The sequence below is a fragment of the Manis javanica genome, chromosome 5 (genome assembly GCF_040802235.1).
Source record: "Manis javanica isolate MJ-LG chromosome 5, MJ_LKY, whole genome shotgun sequence".
Taxonomy (NCBI): domain Eukaryota; kingdom Metazoa; phylum Chordata; class Mammalia; order Pholidota; family Manidae; genus Manis; species Manis javanica.
In genome coordinates this window covers 49,021,774-49,044,740 of record NC_133160.1, presented here as the reverse complement: position 1 = coordinate 49,044,740, position 22,967 = coordinate 49,021,774, and the positions used below count along the sequence as shown (strand labels likewise).

At 36.6% G+C, this 22,967-nt stretch overlaps 1 protein-coding gene across 3 annotated transcripts in view; it reads left to right on the top strand.

Annotated features, from left to right (window-relative positions):
- Nucleotides 1-4,033: 4,033 nt before the first annotated feature.
- The window catches only part of USP38 (ubiquitin specific peptidase 38), a 37,177-nt gene continuing 18,243 nt past the window's right edge, over nt 4,034-22,967 (top strand). Inside the window, exons 1-5 of one of the 3 annotated variants that reach the window (XM_017668819.3) lie at nt 4,034-5,329; nt 6,827-6,962; nt 12,993-13,122; nt 14,820-14,921; nt 18,276-18,434. In XM_017668819.3, the coding sequence (XP_017524308.2) occupies nt 4,648-5,329; nt 6,827-6,962; nt 12,993-13,122; nt 14,820-14,921; nt 18,276-18,434 (1,209 nt within the window). In that variant the 5' untranslated portion in view covers nt 4,034-4,647. Of the gene's footprint in view, nt 5,330-6,826; nt 6,963-7,427; nt 7,544-12,992; nt 13,123-14,819; nt 14,922-18,275; nt 18,435-22,967 lie in introns of those variants that run through there. The other 2 variants (XM_017668820.3, XM_017668822.3) reach the window with 2 other exon arrangements.

Genomic DNA, 22,967 nt, shown 5'->3' with positions numbered 1-22,967 from the left:
TCTCCTAAAAGTGTCATGGTTTTATGTTTTACATTTACATCTATGATTCACTTAATTTTTTTTGATAAAGTGTGAGGTTTAGGTCAAGGCTTGATTTTTGCCTATGGATTTCCAATGCTCCAGCTCCATTTTTTAAAAGGCTACCTTTTCCCACTGAATGGCTTTTGCACCTTTTTTAGAGTTCATTTGACCATATTTATGTGCATCTATTTTGGATATACTCTAATCTGCTCCATTGATCTATGTGTCTATCTCTCTGCCATATATCACACTGCTTGATTACTGTAGTACATAATAAAAGTTAAATTTGGATAGAATGATTCCTCCCATTTCATTCTTCTTTTTCAAAGTTGTTGTTGCTCTTCTGATTTCTTTGCCTTTCCATGTAATTCCAGAATAATTTATAATTTGTTTGTATCTACTAAAAAAATCTTGCTGGAACTTTAATAGGAACTGTATTAAACCTATATAACAATTTAGGGATAATTAACATCTTTACAATATTTGAGTCCTCTAAGCTATGAAAACAATATGTACATTCATCTTTAGGTCATCTTTGATTTCTTTCATCAGTGTTTTGTACATTTCAGTATGAGTCCTGCACATGTTTTATTAGATTAATACCCAAGTTTTTTGTGTTTTTTAGTGACTGTAAATGGTATCATACTTTTTGTTGTTTTAGTTTCCACATTTGTTGCTAGTGTGTAAAAGTATAATTGATATTTTCTCTTATCTATGTACTTAAACCTTGCTGAATTCACTTACTAATTCTAGAAGCTATTCTTTTTTAAACATACATTTTTTTAAAAGTTCATTACATCTTTTTTAAAGTTCACTTGACCATATTTGACCATTTATAATAACTCAATAATTAGATTGTTTACTTTGTACCTGGTACTTCTTTAACAACTAGATATGGAGGTTACTAAGAAAATTAGAATTTCTTGACCTAATGGAGCTTAGATTCTAGAGGACAGAAAAGGACTGTAGGCAATTAAATAAGAAATAAGTTAATTTCACATAATGGTTAAGTACTGTAAAGAAATAAAGGAATATAATAGACTAGTAGATAATCTAGAAGTGGCTACATGAGATGACAACATCTGAGCAGAGACTTAATTTACAGGATCCAGAAAAGAAAATGTCAGTAGTACAAAAGCCCAAGAACCTGAAGGAATCTGACTTTAGGAAGAACCATAAGAAGCCAGTGTGGCTCACATAGTGAGGAGGAGAGTGGTAGGAAAAGACTCAAGAGCTGCTTCATGTAGGACCTTGTAGCCAATGGGGTAGGCACTTGAATTGTATTCTAAATAAAATGGGAAGCACTAGAGGATCTAAAATATAGTAGTGAGATTAGCTTAGTGAATATTATATAAGTTGTAAAAAAATACAATACAATCATACCAAAGTGGTTGGTATATTTCTTTCCAGTTATTCTTACAATTTAAGAAATGTACATTAACATAAACTGCATAAAAGGGATTATTTATAATTATTTCACATGGTGGTTTATTAATCACAGCTCTTTCTAATCTACAGTTTGCTTTTGATTCTCTAGGGTGATATAAATATACTAGCAGAAAGTTAACCTCAGAGTAGAGCTGTTGCAGTTGGCCAACTCTAACCACAGCCTTTGGAAATGCCTTTTCTCATTGCTCATCATGAACACATACACATATAGACACACAAAATTTTTACGTAATAGCTATTTATTTAACCTTGAATGGCTTCATTACCTTAAAACACAGCTATTAATATCTACTTTCAAAAGTTTGTTTTGAGAATTAAGTATAATAGAGTGAGTCCCAGGCAAATAGAGGGTACTTAATAAATGATATTTCCCTATCCTCAGCTTTTTCTTTCATTCCCCATCACTTAGCTCCCATTCCCAGATCCAAGATAATATAAAACCATTTAATTAGCAATTGGGGCCTTTACACAAAATCTTAAAGCCTGCAGTTACAGCACCTATTAATCCAATGACAAGTGGCATGGCACTTTGCAACACAACCTTTCCATAGACTTCTGAAAATATTTTAAAATGTTGAACACAAACATGGTATTATTAAATAACTTTGTTATGTTTTAAAGTAAATTGTTTGAAATTGGCCACTTTCAATTGAAATCTTATAACCATAGAAGAGCCTATTATACACATTTTTTTTTCTGATGACAAAAGAAGAAACATGCTTTGAATAGTTTGGCCTAAAAGCCTACTAAATATTTTCTTTCATGCATCTATCAATCAAGAAATACTTTAAAAATACTGAGTCACGGTGCTTTTGGAAGCCTGACAGTATGAAACTATGTTATCTGTATTACACAAACTGAAAACAAATTGCATTATGTTCTCTCAGACATCTTACTTTACATTAAAATTCTCAAGACATAATATTAACAGAAAGGGTGAGGGGGATATTAATGATCCAAAGTAATTTGTCAAGTTAACTAACCATTATATTTTTCCCCTGTCTTCTTTGGAGTAATCATTTCACTACTGTTGTTCAGCAATCTTCATTCTCAACTGGCTACCTAGCAAATCTTCCATAAAGGCTCATTCCAAATCTCTCCCACACTTCAAATACAGTCCTATCATTTATTCTCTTAATGCTTCATTTTTGTCTTCCAAAGGGCACCATTACCACATAAGTCAAACTAGTTTTACCCTCCACCTGTTTGAAAAAGGTAGAGTTCTATCATGCTACTTATTATATTTATCAATTACCTCATTTCTTTTTTATCTTCAATCTCTTGTCACAAACCACTCAGTCTGGTATCCCCTACCCAGTTCCTATCTCCTTTTAACTGCCATTCTTCCTAAAATTATAATTGATGTGTTAATATATTAGTGTAATCATTGTGTAAGTTGTTTTTTCAAAAAACACTGTTCAGCAAAGTAAATAACTTATATTTTGCTCATTTTCTATTGGACATTTTTAGCGAACTATTCAAGTTTTGTCATATTACAGGCCACTTGAAAGGAGTGACACACAGCAGCAATTCACGGGAGAATTCGCTTTATTAGGGGAAGGTGCTGGGTTATATAGGAAGGGGCATGAGGTGATTGAGGTGTCACTTCTACGGGGCTGGTGGATATTGGCTAGGTGCTGGAATTAGAGGGGGCGAGGGGTGAGTTCGCCATCTTATGGGTGGGGGCCCTTCACCACTCATGTCTGATTTCACAACAGTATAAGCCAACTCTGAACCGGGGTACAACTTAGGCAATTACCAATTTAATTAAAACCTAAATTCTTACTGTGAGTCTTTGAAACTTGAGAGTACAAACATGATGGCTGCAACTTTTTATTATAAACCATCTTCAATGTCAGCATATATGTATATTAACTACTGTGAAATTTCCACTTGGTTTTCTATTTTTCAAAGTACTCTTTAATACGACACAGGCATATATACCTGTCTTTCTTTCTCACCTGCCACTATCCTTACTGTCTGTCCTACCATTTTTTGGACAGCTTATACATTTTCGATATGCCACAAATGCTCATTAGTTATTTGCCAGGGCTTTGATGAAACAAACGTTCTGACACGGATCGTCGCTAGATGTGTCCCGCCATCTGTACTACAGCCCTTACTCCAATAACACTGCATTTAAAAAGGCACCTGCATTTAAGAATCCCTGCTCATTTCTTAGTGAACGAACCAAGACCCTAGGCATTTCTCCCCAATCAGAGTTCTGGGTTCTCTTCCTTACTTTCTCACCAAATGCTCTTCCGCTCGTTTCCAAAACTTTCTCATTCACAAAATTTTACATAAATAGTACTTTCTCGTGCTTTCACGAATAACCTGGACAGAACCTACAGTGGTCGGAAACGGGGAAACTGCTATCCACGGCTTCCGCTGCAGCCGCTCCTTCCGGAAAACCGCCTGTGACTCTACCTGCCCTCACCAATGACGCGAGTCATCGCGTGACTCGCTTGGAGGAGGTGGCCGCGCCTACGCAGGAGTGAAGAGGCGGGCGGGAAATCAGAGCGCAGCCGACAGTCCGCGACTTCGGCGGAGGAGGAGGAGAGGAGGGAGGAAAAGGAGCGGGGAGGGAAGACGAGGCGGCGGGGCGGGCTTTCGGGAGGTGCCTAGGTCTTCGCTTCCTGTTTACCGGAAGTTCTAAATCCGGGTCAAGGGTGTTCCGCTCTTCTCCGCAACTGATCCAGCAGCCCCCGTGACAGCGGCTCCTGAGTCAGCCCAGGGTCTGTGTCACCTGACGCCCTGCTGGAGTCCCGACGCCCACACCCGCCCTGGGAAGCAGACGCCGTTCCTGAACCTGCTGCCTCGCAGCCCGGGCTCTGAGCGCCCGTCGCCGCCGCCGGGATAGAGGCGCCTGCTGGCCCTTCCGCTCTGATGCCGCGAGGGACCGCGGGCCTGAGGCGGTGGCGAAGTGCGGGCCTCTGGCTGCTTAGGCCCGCCGCGGGCCGAGCCGGTTCTTGCTCGCCCCGGGCTTGCCGGTTCCTGCCCGGGCTTGGATGGGTCCCCCTGCCCAGTAAATGTGGCTGCTGAGCCGGCGGCGGCGGTGGTCGGTCCCGCTGCTGCTGCGCTCCGAATTCCCCGCCGCCGTGTGCCTCTCCTGCCTCACGCCGGGGCCGTCGCCGCCTGCTCTTCATCCCCCGGCCGTGGCCTTGCAGCGGAGCGACAATGGACAAGATCCTGGAGGGCTTGGTGAGTTCATCGCACCCGCTGCCCCTAAAGCGGGTGATAGTGCGGAAGGTGGTGGAATCGGCGGAGCATTGGCTAGACCAGGCTCAATGCGAGGCCATGTTCGACCTGACGACCCGGCTGATCCTGGAGGGCCAGGACCCCTTTCAGCGGCAGGTGGGGCACCAAGTGCTGGAGGCCTATGCGCGGTACCACCGACCAGAGTTTGAGTCCTTCTTCAACAAGACGTTCGTATTGGGCCTTCTTCAGCAGGGCTACCACTCGCTGGACAGGCAGGACGTAGCCATCCTGGACTACATTCATAATGGTCTGAAACTGATCATTAGCTGCCCGTCGGTGCTGGACCTCTTCAGCCTGCTGCAGGTGGAGGTGCTGCGGATGGTGTGTGAGAGGCCGGAGCCGCAGCTGTGTGCCCGCCTGAGCGACCTCCTGACCGATTTCGTGCAATGTATCCCCAAGGGGAAATTGTCGATCACCTTCTGTCAACAGCTGGTTCGAACAATAAGCCATTTCCACTGCTTGTCCACCCAGGAGAAGGAGCTGCGGGAATATGTCTCTCAGGTGACAAAAGTGAGTAACTTGCTACAGAATATCTGGAAGGCTGAGCCCTCCACGCTCCTGCCTTCCCTGCAAGAAGTATTTGCAAGCATTTCTTCCACAGGTAAGGGTCAGTACATTCCAAGAAAATTTCTTTTGGAAATTAAGTACGTTTGCTTCACTGCCCTAAAATCATTCTTAACGGAGAGCAAATCAATACCCTCAACCAACATTTGATTCCCATCCACTACACTATTCAGGCTGTATCTTTGTACCGTAAAAAACAGGGCTCCCATTTTTAAGGTGGAGGACCTCGAGGTCTAAGACCTTTGGGATGAAAAAAATTGCTTAATTATCCAGCCTCTGCTCATGCTATAGAATGCTTTGAGGATGACAGCTACTATATAAAGTTTCTATTCATTAGTGACTAATGGCAGTGTAATGTTTACCATTTATTATTGTGCTGTGACCCTATCATCTTGTTGTAATGAGTTTTTACCCCCCTTATTCATGGACTGTTCAGTTTGTTTTATTACTGGATTATCCCAGTTAACTATGTAGTTTTTGAATTTTGACATTTTCTGTCTACACTGGTGCTTCTGAAAGAGGATGCAGGTAGGATAAGGTGATAAGGGGAGGCAAAGGATATGAGGACTTGAACAGGTGTTTTTGCACTCTAGAAGTAGCCCAGAACTGCATCCTTAGAAAACGCAGAGGGTGTCAAGTGATACTTGGCAGGAAAACGCTTTTCTCACCTGATACCTGTGCATATGCATTCCTTGCTCGGACCTCGAGCCCCCAGCTCTGTTAGTTGTGAAACAATAGATCCAAAATCGTGCTTACTTCCTCTACTAGCCACTACCATTCACCCTTGATGTTGTTCGAAACTTTTGAAGTGTCTTCCTTGTATACTAAGACCTAGAAATAAGAAAATTTTAACAGTCACCATGCATTCTGATTAATTAAATACATTTTCTGAAAGAATTACCAGCTATAATTGCAGTATCTGAATTGGTGTCTTTTATTGTAATTTTTCTTATATTGCCAGAACTGCTAGATTTCCCCAGAACGTTTTCAACTATAGCAATAAAGATGCTCACCTTGGATTTGCTTAATTTTTAAATATTTTAAGCAGAGCCCCCTTCAGAATTCACCGTAATTTCTTCTACTTTGAGAGATTTTTAAAATCTTAGAGCAATGTAATGGCTACTTCTAATTTATAGTTACGGTACTTTGAAGTATCTAAAGTTGGAATTTAAAAGATAGCTTGTGCTTCTCTTTTGACTACTGCTTTACAGATGTGTATTTTAACACAACAAAATCTTAAAGAATGTAAGGAAATAATTTGGACTAAATATAGTGGTAGTGAACAATAGTTTTTATATTGCCGTAGTTCTGTCTGTAGAACGATCAATCGTTGCTACTCTTAGTCTGTCATTTCTGTAACTTAACATTCCTTGTATGATAATGTCCCCCCATGAGGTGAAATTTAACAACTGCTTCCTCATTAACACCTTTGCTGCAATTAAATTTTTTTTTTGTGGTAAATTATTGTTCCCTCTAAATACTTCACTTGAACCTTCTTGCAATATTCCGTTTTCTTTTTTAATTAAAAAAATAGGTGCATCATTTGAACCTTCTGTAGCATTGGCAAGCCTTGTACAGCATATTCCTCTTCAGATGATTACAGTTCTCATCCGGAGCCTTACTACGGATCCAAATGTAAAAGATGCAAGTATGACCCAAGCACTTTGCAGGTATTTCTTCATGACAGTGTGGATGGTAATTGTAGATTTGGGAGGAAGAGATAGTTTCTTGTATTTTGTGGGTAACGAAAAACTTAGAGAAATGTTTAAAACTGAAATAATGGAATCAAATATATAAAGATTCTACAAATTCGTTGGAATGAATTGTTTACCTATTGTAGACTTGATAGTCATCCCAGTAATTCACAAATCCATTTCCAATTTAGCTTTTTTTTTTAATTCCAAATATATACACATACATACTTACTGTACAGGTAGGAGTTGGTTGGAATAACTAAAGTTTACTAATTTCTGTGCTCATTGTTGTTTCCTGCAGCCTATATCTCTTCGCTCTGGGATCTTTCTTTTTTCTAAGTATATACTTTTACTTTCTCTTTAAACCAGGATCTCTCGGTTAGTATGCTCTTAACCTTCATCTGTTTGAAATAGGTTTTTTCTTCCTTATTCTTAAACAGATGATTTGGCAAATTACAGAATTCTAATTTGATACTCATTTTCTCACTACTGCACTGTCTTCTGGCATCTGTTTTTGCTGGTGTGGAGTCTCCTATCAATCCGGTTGTCATTCCTTTGTGAGTAGTTTGGCATTTTTTGTAACATTTATGTTTTTCTCTTTATCCTTAATGTTTTGCAGTTTTATTCTTGTTTTTGAGGTATAAACTTAATATTATTTATTTTTCTCAGCACTTTTGTGCTTTTATTAGTTTAATCATTCATTCATTTATTCAAATCACACTTACTGGGCACTCACCATGAGTTCCAGTATTTCAAGACCTCCTTGAATAAATGGATAAAAATATCTGTCCTCACTGGCCTAATTTCTAGTTGGGGTGGCAGATAATAAACTAATAACATATTTCATTGATTCTAAGATGCATCCTGGTTTCAGAGATTTTACAGTGTGCTAGTCATTGGTGTTCTAGTTTAATTAGCAGTACTTTTCCTGCCTTAATAGTACATAAACTATATACATCCTAAAATTGGTTTTGTTTCATATTTGATTAAATCTGATCAGTAAAATAATTTATGGATAATGATGAGTATGTTTGGAAAAAAAAGCAGATAGGAAGAGGGTAGAGCCAGAGGAAATAGTTTACAATTGTATGTAGATGGATGAGGACGGCCTCATTAAGAAACTGACCCTGGAGTAAAGACAAAAGAAATGAGGGAGCAAATCTTGCGGAGATCTAAGGGGAAGAGCATCAATATTATCTTACAATTCACTAATTTTTTTCTTCAGAGGTACCCATTTATAGATCATTCCAGCTATTGAGTTTCCTTGTTTCAGTGAGTATATTTTTCTAATTGAGTTTTTCCTCTTTGTTCTTGTTTCATATTTGCCTATTTCTGTTCTGTAAATTTTTTTCTTTTCTTTTTTTTTTTTTTTTTTTGTGTGTGTGTATACCACATATAAATAAAATATAAGGATTTGGAACAGAATGGTTTCTGTGCACCTGTTATAAAATTACAATCATGACGTAATATATAAACTTACATATTTATGTCAGGTTCTCAGAAAGTTGCATGTGTACACATCTCACTATAACAAAACTGGGTACTTTGACCACCTTCTCCCCCTTTTCCTCCAGTGTTTAAAAAGGCCTCTTGTAGCTTTCCTTCCTTCTTCCTTGTGCTCTTAAACTTAATTGAATCAATTTGCCTATAACATTTGCTTCCAGTTTCTTACTGCTCATTCCTTTAACTTCAGCAAGATTTGTGAAGGTGCTTTGTATATTGGATGAAAGTCTATATAAATATTGCTCCTTCTATGTGGCCTCTATCCCCACTGCTCTCAATTAATGGTGATCTCCTTGCTTGTCATATTTGATGTTTTATATTTTTATTCTCATCTTGATATCTTTATATGCATAGTTCTTGAAATTCTAGAAGTCTTGTGACACTGCTGTCAGCATTTTCTTCATATCTGTTCTTTTTATTTTCCTTTTTCCTCTGTTTTTATCAATTCTCAGCTATATGTGGTTGATTTCCAAGTCTTATGTAAAGTTCTCATTGTTCATTTACTTTTAAAAACACTCTTATCTCATCCTTCTCTCCATAATGAAACGCCTTCTGTGTCCTTTTGAGCAGGAACTCTCTTGTCATTGTGACTGCACCAACACTAAAATTTCTCTTTAAGATGACTATATCATAAATTATGTTAGCCTCCAAACATAATAGGAACATTTAGAGAATTACAGATTTAACATCTGAAAGTGAAACTAGAAATCAGCTGGCCTATCACCTCCATTGCCTAGGTAATAATAGCTAAGATTTTTTGTTACATGCTGTAAATCATTACAACATAGTATTGCAGTTGGTCTTTTTGCCAGCAATGACTTATCTCTCTTTTCTAAGTCATCCTGACCTACTCATTTTTCCCTTTTGATCAAGAAACTACAGTGACTCCCACCACTTACTAAATCAGGTGCAAGTCCCCATTCTTGGCATTCTGAACTCTTGTCAATTTTTCAACCTTTTCAAAACAACCATAGTAGCCAACTAATGAATTTATGTTGTTTTTAAAATACATTTGGAAATTGTTACCTCTTCGTTTCTATGGAAAGTTGTGATCCATTTTTTGTATTGCATTTCCAATTCAGCCTACATGATTCTATTTAACTTATAATCTACCTGGAGTAATTATTCTCAAATTAAAAATATAATTGAAAAGGATAGCAACATTTACTTTTACCACACTACCACCTTATGCCTTCCCATACTCTACCCTTCCCTACCTATAGCAGTTATCACAATTTACTGTCATTTTCTGTTATCCAAAGAAATGCAAATACCATACCAGGACCAGATAAGTAATGTTAAAGTATGAAATAGGTGAGATATAGCTGCAATAATAAGAAATGGAGTACACAAGCACATTCTAAAAGGAAAACTGATCCTCAACTCCAGTTGTCTTGTTGCCACAAGGAAATTTGAGTTCAATATTGTTGATATGCTTTTTCAAAGAAGACTGAAGTCCAGTTTATGTGAAATTTCCCAATTTTTAAAACATGGAACAAGCAAAACTGAAAGATCTAGCCTTTAAGCTGCCATATTAAAGTAAAAATTGGTTTTATTCTCCACAAATTAAGATTAAATATATTTTTGTGGCCTTTTATAATATCACCAATTTAATATTAAGGTTTTCAAGTTGCATGGGTGTTTTTATCTATAAAAAGAAAGGGTTTCACTTACTCAACAAATCTGAGCTCCTCAGTGCCAAGCACTATCCTAAATACTAAGAAGCCAAAGGTCAAAGATAAAAGATGTTATAAAAAGACAGGATCACTGCTCTTAAGCTTACCGTCTAATGGAGGAAACAAGACTTCAAAGTACATAAATTTACATCTATAGTTAAATGTTCCTTAAATAGTAAGAAATTAAAATTAATATGTCAGGGTAAGGGTCCTTGAAAGTCAAATAGCAATATAGCAACCAGTACATTGGTGGATAAGAGTACTATAGTTAACCATAAAAATAACGCATCTGACAATGCCTGTGCCTGAGAGAATGTGGGCATATGCAAGTCCAAACATTTTGAAGCAGAACTGGAGTATAATTAAATAGCCAAAAGCATTACATTATATACCAGTAGAACTTGGCTTATATACCAGTATGGCTATTTATTAAATTGTGTGACTGTTGACAAATTTGACAAATTTTCTAACTTTTCTTCCCTATTTGAGGGCAGAAATCATATCTTACTATTATATTTTCAGCACTTAACAAAGCACCTGTTAAATAATAGACGCTCAACTATTTGCTGAGTGAATGGCTTCTAATTTGTGTTACTTCTAACCTAAGTTTCTCTCAGGTGATCAGGAGACTGGGTACACATGGAATAAGGTAAAGAGTAGAAGCTTATGAGATGGGAAGCCAGAAATGGGGAAGATAGAGGAAAAGACCAACTTGGGTGCTTAGAGATAGTGAAAAGACAGAGCCAAATGGAATTTTCTGCTCTGTCCAGTCTCACTCTTTACCAATACTCCCCTTAGACCTGAGATAAAGGGAGTTCTGGCCTTGGGCCCTGTGTTCTAGAGAGCCTAGTCTAGTTCTGTTTTGGAAGTACCACCACTCATGAGGCAGTGAGTGCACAAAACTAAGGAGATATGCTGACATTTATTCCTCTAAACCACATCTTTTTTGTGTGTGCATATTTACACTAAATATATATATATGTAATATGTACTCACATGGTTTTCTTTTAAATAAAAAGTTTTTAAAAAAATTTTTTTTCTAATTCAACATTATCTCAGCTCTTTCCATGTTAGGTCTCCATGGAGAGATCCATATAGCTCTATCTAATTCTTTAAAACTTTATAATGTTCCATGTTATCAATGCCATAGTGTGTTTAGCCATTTCCTTATTGATGGACATTTAAATTGTTTGCATTTTTTCTGTATCGTAAATAGTGCTACGGTGAATATACTCTTAGCAACAGTTGGAAGGTGCAAAACAACTGTCAGGGACTACTTTAATAACACATAATCATCCTTATTGGAAGAAGATGGCCAGAAAAGCAAGAAGGGAAATAACGTGTGTATAGGGAACATAGAGATAACTTGTTGTTAACATGCATTTGGACTTTGGGGCAACTCTTAATGTCTGATGTAACGTTTTAATCTTAATAGCAAAGACCTTAATGAAGATAATACTGTATTAATGTAGATAGTTATAACACAGCTGTTATAAAAATGATCATATCAGATAGTGGTGATCTCCAGGGGTGGGTTAGATAATTGGCTGAGAAGGAGCACAAGGGAACCCTCTGAGATATTAGAAATGTGCTAGTGTATCCTGATCTGGGTGGTGGTTATGTGGGTCTATACAAACAGTTGAGATTTATGGACTTCATTCTATGTATGTTATGCCTCAATAAAAAATAAAAAACATTACAAATGGGAAAAAAATGACCATAACAGTTTAGAAGTCAGTCCTTTTAACATGTTGGTTGTTCTTTTGGTCATGTGTTTTTACAGACCTAGTATTTTTATTTAGCATTTTGTTAAATCAAGGTATTTATTTATTGCCACATGTGTTAATATTTGGTGGAGGAGAGGCATTCACAGTATTTCCAGTGTCATATGTTAAATTCATTTAATCTTTTCATCAGCCCTGTAAAAGAAGCATTTTTATCTGTAGTCAGCAGATGAGGAAACTGAAGCACAAAGAGACTAAATAACTTACGTAATTAGGCTCCCCCAACTAATAATTGGTGAATTGAGATTTTTAAACCAAATCACTCTGACTATAAAAACTTTGCTTTTTCCACTATTGTATAATCCCCCAGATTGGATTTCTGGGTCAAATAATTTGAACATTTGGCCACTTACTTCCCAAAAGAGTTGTACCAGTCTTCATTGTGGTTGATGTCTAACGTTGGAGACAGTCTTCCTCAGACCCCATATTACTTTGTCTTTATTTCTAGTAACTGGGTTGATATCCAAGAAGAAAAACACTCATAAATGCAAAATGAGGCCTTTCAGCAGAGTATTTGCACATTCAGTGCCCTTTTGTCTATTTGAACTTTCCTTTTGTTGTCTTTTTATAGTAGGATTTTGTATAGTAGGTATGAAGAGACCTGTTTCACAATTCATATATAGTCTTTTTAACAGTGCATTTCATATTTAGACTGTAATCACCAGAAAGGAGAAATTTTGGTTCATGTCCATATGTCTTAGTTCAGATAGCTGTATTTGAACTGTTCTTCTTAAAGTAAACTTACCTAATAAATTCTTGATATGACTATAAAATATAAACCTTTGCATTTATGTGAAATGATAGTTTATCAAAAAATTGTTTCCTTGAAATATATTAAATAAGAAACTGTCAGCCTACAGGATTGGAACTTGAATACAAGCACCCATTATACTCATTCTACACCTGGAACAGTAATTTCACGAGTAAGCTCAGTAAATATTAGTCAGAGTGAGTGGTTATCTACTGTTACTCTTGTTATTCCTCACTAAATAATGTTGAAAATATTTACAATACTCATAGTTTTGTTTTCCTTCAATTTTCAGAATGATTGACTGGCTCTCTTGGCCTTTGGCTCAGCATGTGGATACGTGGGTGATTGCACTCCTGAAAGGACTGGCAGCTGTCCAGAAGTTTACCATTTTGATAGATGTTACTTTACTGAAAATAGAACTGGTAAGTGGGATGATGTAAATCTATTAGAATATATGGACTCACATAGTCGGTCTTTTTATCTTTGGGTGATCCTCTTTAAAGCATCTAATTTTGAATATGTTCCCATTTTTGGTTTTGTTCTGAATGACAATTTTGAATAGTCAGAAATTTAAAATGCTACTTAAGTGTAGGTAATTAAAATAATTTTGCTGTTTTCAAATATCTAATATGAAAAGTAATTCCTCCCATTATATCTTGAATCCAGCTAAGCAAGCTTTACCACCGTTATTCTGCCAAAACTGTCTTTACACCAGTGCTTTCCAATGTTCTTAAACCCAGGAGTTACTTGTGAGTCCTCTCATTTGACCTATCAGCAGCATTTGGCCCAGTTGACCACTTCCTCTTGAAGCACTTTCCTCACTTCATTTCCAGGACATTATACTGTCCTGATTTTTGTCTTATTAGTTCACTGGCATCTTGTCTCCAGTAGTGGAACTTTCTAACTTGAGAGTGTCTTAGAGTTTCATCTTTGGTCCACTTTGTTCTCGATCCATACTCGCAGCATATGTGTCCCACAGCTTTAAATGTTTCTAATTTAGTAACTACCACATGCATTTCTAGTCTATTATTCTCCCGTGAACTCCATATTCAACTCATGTATCCAGCTGTCTATACATGGTTCTCAAATTCAGCTTACCCACAATCTAATCCCTGATTTTTGCTCCTGACCTTGTCTTCCTCATCTTAAATGACTACTCCATCCTCCACTTGCTCAAGCCAGAAACCTCAAAGTTGTCATTGTTTCTTCTTTTTCGCTCTCCGCTCATATCCTACAAATACTATTGACTCCACCCTTGAATATATCCATAATCATACCACCTTTAACCAACTACATCACTACTGTCTTGATCCACAGTCACCATCGTCCCTTGCTATACTGGTTGCAGTAGCCTCCTTGCTCCTGCCCTTGGTCCTCTCTAGGTGTCACACAAGGTCATACCTAATCTGGCCCACTGCTGCTTCTTTCATTCAGTCTCCCAGTGTTCCTGCCTCAGTCTCTACTCTATTTATACTGCTTTCCTTTCCATAGCTCCAGTACACCAGGCTGAAGGCCTCAGGGTCTTTGCCCTGCTAAATTATGCCCCTCTCCCAGATAACCTGCAAGGCTTTCTCTCATTCGCTTCAGCTTTATAGTCGGATGTCACCTTTTTCGTGAAACATTTCTTAAATCTTTATAAAATTGTAGATTCTTTTGCCACTCATCATTCCCTATTCATATCTTACCTTGCTTTTGTAACACTTCTCTCTGTTACTTCTTATTGTCCCTACTCACCCTCCTACATAAGCCCTGCAAGATCAGAGATTTATTTTTAGATCTACTGTTGTATCCACAGTGCCTAGAACAGTGCGGAACAATAGTAGTGCTCTATTAATATTTGTTGAATGAATAATGGACCTGGTACACATGGTTTGACAGATTTTTATTTGATCAGGGGATTTAAGAGTTGGTTGGCCTTTATATTCCCTTGATCGCTATAATATTTTTTCCCAACTCTCTTCCTTTCCCAGAATTTAAAAACATATGTTATGATAGAACTTTCTAGGAAAGGGAATATTCACAGAAATCATGTTTGGCCCTCGGAAGATAATCACTAATCAGGTTAGTTATCGGTGTTTTCCCTACACACTCTTAAGAGGATGTCTTGTCTTTTTTGAAGGTTTTTAATCGACTTTGGTTTCCTCTTGTGAGACCCGGTGCTCTTGCAGTTCTTTCTCACATGCTGCTTAGTTTTCAGCATTCTCCAGAGGCATTCCATTTGGTAAGTCATGACACAAGCTTTCTACATTGAAAAACATTGTTTTAAAATTTTGGTCTAATATTGAGTCACACTTGTATATAGTGAAAAGATTGTAGGTTGGAACTAAATCTATTTCATGTAGTTTTATAATTTCTTAGAAAATTGAGATTATGGGATCTGCCTGCAAATAATGTATTTTCAGAATGTTTTGGGTCTCAGAAAAACTGCTTCACTTGCAACCACTACCAGCAATTGAAAGTTACTGCTCCACAGGAGAGTTGTCACATGGCAGTGTCACTGGTGGTGGTGGTTCATATGAATACCATAGAAGGAGAAAAAGGTTGAAAACCATTGACTGCTTTAGAATGGCAAAAAAATGAAAACACCAGTCTTTGTTTTATAGCCCCAAAATTTGGGCTTTTCATTCTCTCTCAACTCATATCCTACAAATTCTGTTGACTCCACCTTTAAAATATCGAGAATTTTCCACTTTCAGCCACCTGCATCATAGCTTTGGATTTGATGTGATTTCATTTTTTTGATCATCAGCTATTGCAGGTGAACAATGACAGAAAGTTGTTCAGGGAACCTGTCCATTCATCTATCCAGGGCATCACAGAAAAACAGTGTTCTGTGGGGTTACTTGCTTCCTCACGTTTTGCAGGACTACAAGCTCATTATCAACATACCCACAATGTAAAAATCATAGGAATACTGACCCACAACAAACAAATTCAAAAGAGACTGATAAAGAAATACAGAATTCCAACTGCTGATTATTAGATAGAAATATAAGTAGCCTCAGAGAACCATATACTCAACATAGCCTGCTTAGTGCCTCATTTCTGCTGAAGGAAAATCTGCAGGCTTTGTAGTAAGTAAACCTAACTAACAAGTACTTAAAATTATGCTTTATCATTTAGGGTGAGTGATTTCTGCAGTTAATTGCCATAATATCTGAGTTTGAGCACTAGTCAGTAACCTTAGCTCTGTCTGTTACACAAACAAAACTCAAACTTGAGCTAATAAAGCACTTGTACTAGCAGAGTCTTCCAAGGAAAGAAAATAATTATTTGTCCCTGTTTCAAGCTCTATCAAAGGTCGTTTGAGAAACAGTTTATTTCAGAATTTCCAGGAAGGAGATTCGTTAACAGAACTTAATCACCCATTCTAATGTTTGTTGCCCTTTACACTGAGGACATTCCTTAATCTCTCTGATTTATGCTATACGCTAAGCCTGTTCCTTTTCTAACAATTCTCTAAAAGACTGGAAGTTATCACCTTACTTTGTATTGCTTTTTTTCCTGAAAAAAGTAGTTGAAATAACAAATGGTTGACTTTGAAATATTTGGCTTATTGAAATAAGCAAGTATGAAATCATTTATTTAAGAAAGAGATCTAAAATTGAAAATTGTGTATGGCTTAGTAAAACCTAAAAACAGGTACGTAATTACTGCATACATACTGTGTATACCCTGACCTGCTTCTCAACTAAAATTAACTTGGTCCTTTCATAGTGGGTCATATGGTAGTTAAATCACCTATAACTCTGTAAATAACTCAGCAAAACGACTCTGCTTTAGGAGTGGTAAGTATGAACAATAATCTGGAATCAGCAGCATCATTATTCATTATATGTTTAGAGTATTTTAGAGCAAACAAATTGATATTATATGTTCTTACATACTAAGGTGCTTTTCATATGCTTTATGTAAGTGGAAAAAATTTAAACAGAGGAAAAAATATCAAAGTGCCTAATTATAATGTGTTATACACATTTTCTCAAATTGTAATTTAAATTTAATGAATAATACAATAATGTCTACATTTAGACTTGCTCACTCAGAAAAAAATCAACTTTCAAGCATTCATAATATTCAGAAGCTTATATGTGATATCTATATGCCTGTGAAGAACTTAGTCTTATTTCTGTTTTAGTGATCATTTTAACCATATAGGATGTAGTAGTAGATACCTATATTGCAAAAATCAAATCTACACAAGGAAAGCTTTTGGAAGATTTGGAATTGTAAATTAAATAATTATTTAAAAAATTATTCCCTCTTCTCTTCCATCTCTCTCCCTTCACCACTGAAGAAATAAAATAATTTTGGATTTCTGATTATTTAGCAAGAGTATCTTATAGACATGACTTTATGGAGCAAAATCACAGTTCAGATTTCCTTAGAAATGTAGGTAACCTAATGAAGTGAACTCAGTAGGAACTGGTAATTTCATGGTTAAACTAATACCTTTGATGGAGGTAAGATTAAAGAAGGCAGTACAAAGGCTGAAATGTGTTTTAGGACCTCAAGATTAAAAGTAAAATCAGAGCAGAATGAGAATAGTGGTGTTAAGAATATGATTGTTCTTTTTTATAAGGGGGAAGGAAAAGGAGTTGATGGGAATATTATTATAATTGTTATTACTGTTTAATGATAAGACCATAGAGCTATAAATTCACTTTTATCACAAGTTAACAACCAAAAAGTTAGTTTGACAAATAGAGCATAATTTATTTTACATATGTAGTGTAAATATGTAGTATCAGATTATAATCAATAATTAGAACAAGGATAGCACTACTTATAATATTAATGTAATGAGGCATTTCTGCAAAATAGTTAATTGTGTTACAACCTCTTAAATATGTGATAGGCTCTATATTGACTCTTTAACTTTATAATGAAAAGACATTGTTGCGCTTATTGTAAATCCTGAGCATTTTCTATGTAAAAATAATAGAAGTTTCTGATTCTTTTCACTTTTAGAACCATCTCCTCTTTTTGAAGGTAGGGCATGGGGATTGTTAATAAGGATAATCATGTTAACAGAAAGTGCCATCCCTATGCTTATCTAAAAGAAAGGGAATCCTGTAGCCTGAGCTATAATTTTAGTTACATGCGTAAGTTATTCAAAGACTCTTTAAGTAGACTTTAATGTGCAAAGTATGTGTGATTCTTTCAAGAGAAAAACTTAAAATTCACAGTAGGTGGAGCTCTTAAGCTAATTCTGAGTTTTTCTTAAATTGTTCCTGTTAAACAATCTGGTAACATTTTTCAACTTAAGTCATTTTTTAGAATGACAGCAGTGACTGTAAGGCTCCTATTTTGTACCTTAGCTTCTGTTTAGATGGAGTATAGGATGAAGAGGGGGATCTAACATGGAATTACAATTCTATGTGACCCTGAAAACTAGATTTAACTTGATATTCTAGAAATGTTTAACTTCATAACTTTCTTAGAAAACATCTATGACTGAATATACAGAAAAACTATTTGCTGATCACGTAACATTTGCATTCTGTTTGTAAGTTAGAGAACCTGTTGCCAATTTGTATAAATTCAGGAATGTTTGTCTTTTTTTCTCTTTCAGATTGTTCCTCATGTAGTTAATTTGGTTCACTCCTTCAAAAGTGATGGTCTGCCTTCCAGTACAGCCTTTTTAGTACAATTAACAGAATTGGTACACTGTATGATGTATCATTATTCTGGATTTCCAGATCTCTATGAACCTATTCTGGAAGCAATAAAGGTATGATGATAGTCACACTAATATTTGTGGAGCTTCAGGCCATGATGTGATAGATGAATGTGGTGAAACATCCCTATAATTATTCAATTTGCTACTTTATGGTAACATACTTTATATTTGAAAAATGCAATTGGCCTCAGGTTCATTAATCTTTAGAGGGTAATTTATTTCTTTATTGCTATAACTAACCTAAATTAATAACTATATATCTTCAGTTCCACAATGCCATTGATCATAAGACATATTTCTAAATTTATACCAGCTTTTGGGGAAATTTGCCAAGGATATGCTACATTAAGTGAATACATTAATTAGAGTTGCATCCCAATATCAGAGGTGTTAAAATATGTAAGCTACATCTTAGAATCAAGGAAAGGCAGTTTAATGTTGACTTTGGTTCCTTTCCTGTTTTCTTACTCCATTTTTGCTGTGGCCTGTTTAAGAGTGTATTTCAGAAAATCTTCACTTGAATTATTTGTGAACTTAGCCTGTTTTTCAACTCTGTATAAGTATTGGATCTATAAAGCACTGATTCTGTTTATCTTGAAGAATGGGTCACAATAAGCATACTTTCGTCTTAGTAAACTTACTATATAATCAGGTATAGCAGAAGAATTGGAGTGTTGAACTTGCCTCATCCATACTTAGAACTGATTTCTAATAACTTATACTAACTATTAGTAATGTTCCATTTTGAGGTCTGAAATGTAAGTCTCATTATCTTCTGTATCTGAAAGGAATACAAAACGTTCTTTCTACTACATAGCGGAACTTGTTTTGGTTGAGCTCAGAACAGTACTTTTCAGCATTAGTATGTATCATGGTATGACACTGACACTTCAGAAGTGATTATTATGTGTAGGAGCTTTTTGTCATGGATTTGATAGTAATGGTAATCTCTTTCTATGATATCCACATGTCCATAGAGGAAAGCTATGCTGTGTTGTTAATTGTTGTTCTTAGTTCTTTACATGTTGAAAATTCTGATAACTGAAACAGACTCAGAAGAAGAGTCTCTTAACCCAAGAGAAGTACTTTCTGTTAGCTGTCAACAACAAAGTCATCAGAAGATGAAAATACCTTCAAATAATGTTTGTTTTCTAAGATCTAAGTACAAGACAGTAATAGCAGTCCAGAAAAGCATTCAGATTTTACCATCTTTTCTTATTCTTTTTTTCTTTTTAATCTACAATTACATGAAGGACATTATGTTTACTAGGCTCCCCCTTCACCAAGTCCCCCCGACATCCCCGTTCACAGTCACTATCCATCAACATAGTGAGATGCTGTAAAATCACTACTTGTCTTCTCTGTGTTGCACAGCCCTCCCCGTGCCTCCCCAACACTATACATGCTAATCGTAATGTCCCCTTTCTTTTCTTCCCGCCCTTGTCCCTCCCTTTCCACCCGTCCTCCCCAGTCCCTTTCCCTTTGGTAACTATTAGTCCATTCTTGGGTTCTGTGCTTCTGCTGCTGTTTTGTTCCTTCAGTTTTCTTTTGTTCTTATACTCCACATATGAGTGAAATCATTTGGTAATTGTCTTTCTCTGCCTGGCTTATTTCACTGAGCATAATACCCTCTAGCTCTATCCATGTTGTTGCAAATGGTAGGATTTGTTTTTTTCTTATGGCTGAGTAATATTCCACTGTGTATATGTACCACATCTTCTTTATCCATTCATCTACTGATAGACATTTAGGTTGCTTCCATATCTTGGCTATTGTAAATAGTGCCGCGATAAACATAGGGGTGCATTTGTCTTTTTCAAAGTGGAGTGCTGCATTCTTAGGGTAAATTCATAGAAGTGGAATTCCTGGGTCAAATGGTATTTCTATTTTGAGCATTTTGAGGAACCTCCATACTGCTTTCCACAATGGTTGAACTAATTTACATTCCCACCAGCAGTGTAGGAGGGTTCCCCTTTCTCCACAACCTCGCCAACATTTATTGTTGTTTGTCTTTTGGATGGTAGCCATCGTTACTGGTGTGAGATGATATCTCATTGTGGTTTTAATTTGCATTTCTCTGATGACAAGCGATGTGGAGCATCTTTTCATGTGTCTGTTGGCCATCTGAATTTCTTCTTTAGAGAACTGTCTATTCAGCTCCTCTGCCCATTTTTTAATTGGATTATTTGCTTTTTGTTTGTTGAGGTATGTGAGCTCTTTATATATTTTGGATGTCAACCCTTTATCGGATCTGTCATTTTCGAATATATTCTCCCATACTGTAGGATACCTTTTTGTTCTATTGATGGTGTCCTTTGCTGTACAGAAGCTTTTCAGCTTGATATAGCCCCATTTGTTCATTTTTGCCTTTGTTTCACTTGCCCGGGGAGATATATTCAAGAAGAGGTCACTCACGTTTATGTCTAAGAGATTTTTGCCTATGTTTTTTTCTATGAGTTTTATGGTTTCATGACTTACATTCAACTCTTTGATCCATTTCGAATTTACTTTTGTGTATGGTGTTAGACAGTGATCCAGTTTCATTCTCTTACATGTAGCTGTCCAGTATTGCCAGCACCATCTGTTGAAGAGACTGTCATTTCCCCATTCTATGTCCATGGCCCCTTTATCGAATATTAGTTGACCATATATGTTTGGGTTAATGTTTGGAGTCTCTATTCTGTTCCATTGGTCTATGGCTCTATTCTTGTGCCAGTACCAAATTGTCTTGATTACTGTGGCTTTGTAGTAGAGCTTGAAGTTGGGGAGTGAGATCCCCCACCCACTTTATTCTTCCTTCTCAGGATTGCTCTAGCTATTTGGGGACTTTGGTGTTTCCATATGAATTTTTGAACTATTTGTTCCAGTTCATTGAAGAAAGCTGTCGGTAATTTGATAGGGACTGAATCAAATCTGTATATTGCTTTGAGCAGGATGGCCATTTTGACGATATTAATTCTTCCTAGCCAAGAGCATGGGATGAGTTTCCATTTGTTAGTGACCTCTTTAATTTCTCTTAAGAGTGTCTTGTTGTTTTCAGGGTATAGGTCTTTTACTTCCTCGGTTAGGTTTATTTCTAGGTATTTTATTCTTTTTGATGCTATTGTGAATGGAATTGTCTTCCTGATTTCTCTTTCTATTGGTTTATTGTTAGTGTATAGGAAAGCCACAGATTTCTGTGTGTTAATTTTGTATCCTGCAACTTTTCTGAATTCCGATATTAGCCCTAGTAGTTTCAGAGTGGAGTCTTTAGGAATTTTTATGTCATTTGCAAATAGTGATAGTGTAACTTCTTCTTTACCAATCTGGATTCCTTATATTTCTTTGTTTTGTCTGATTGCCATGGCTAGGACCTCCAGTACTATGTTAAAAAACAGCAAGGAGAGTGGGCATCCCTGTCTTGTTCTCGATCTCAGAGGAAAAGCTTTCAGCTTCTCGCTGTTCAGTATGATGTTGGCTGTGGGTTTATCATGTATGGCCTTTATTATGTTGAGGTACTTGCCCTCTATACCCATTTTGTTGAGAGTTTTTATCATGAATGGATGTTGAATTTTATCGAATGCTTTTTCAGCATCTATGGAGATGATCATGTGGTTTTTGTCTTTCTTTTTGTTGATGCGGTGGATGATATTGATGGATTTTCTAATGTTGTACCATCCTTGCATCCCTGGGATGAATCCCACTTGGTCATGGTGTACGATCCTTTTGATGTATTTTTGAATTCGGTTTGCTAATATTTTGTCGAGTATTTTTGCACCTACTTTCATCAGGGATATTGGTCTGTAGTTTTCTTTTTTGGTGGGGTCTTTGCCTGGTTTTAGCATTAGTGTGATGTTGACTTCATAGAATGAGTTGGGAGTATTCCCTCCTCTTCTATTTTTTGGAAAACTTTAAGGAGAATGGGTATTATGTCTTCTCTGTATGTCTGATAAAATTCTGAAGTAAATCCATCTGGCCTGGGGGTTTTGTTCTTTGGTAGTTTTTTTATTACTGCTTCAATTTTGTGGCTGGTAATTGGTCTGTTTATATTTTCTGTTTCTTTCTGGGTCAGTCTTGGAAGGTTGTATTTTTCTAGGAAGTTGTCCATTTCTCCTAGGTTTCCCAGCTCGTTAGCATATAGGTTTTCATAGTAGTCTCTAATAATTCTTTGTATTTCTGTGGGATCCGTCATGATTTTTCCTTTCTTGTTTCTGATTCTGTTGATTTGTGTTGACTGTCTTTTCCTCTTAATAAGTCTGGCTAGAGGCTTATCTATTTTGTTTATTTTCTCAAAGAACCAGCTCTTGGTTTCATTGATTTTTGCTATTGTTTTATTCTTCTCAATCTTATTTATTTCTTCTCTGATCTTTATTATGTCCCTCTTTCTGCTGACCTTAGGCCTCTTTTGTTCTTCTTTTTCCAATTTCAATAATTGTGACATTAGACTCTTCATTTGGGATTGTTCTTCCTTCTTTAAATATGCCTGGATTGCTATATACTTTCCTCTTAAGACTGCTTTTGCTGTATCCCACAGTAGTTGGGGCTTTGTGTTGTTGTTGTTGTTTGTTTCCATATATTGCTGGATCTCCATTTTGATTTGGTCAT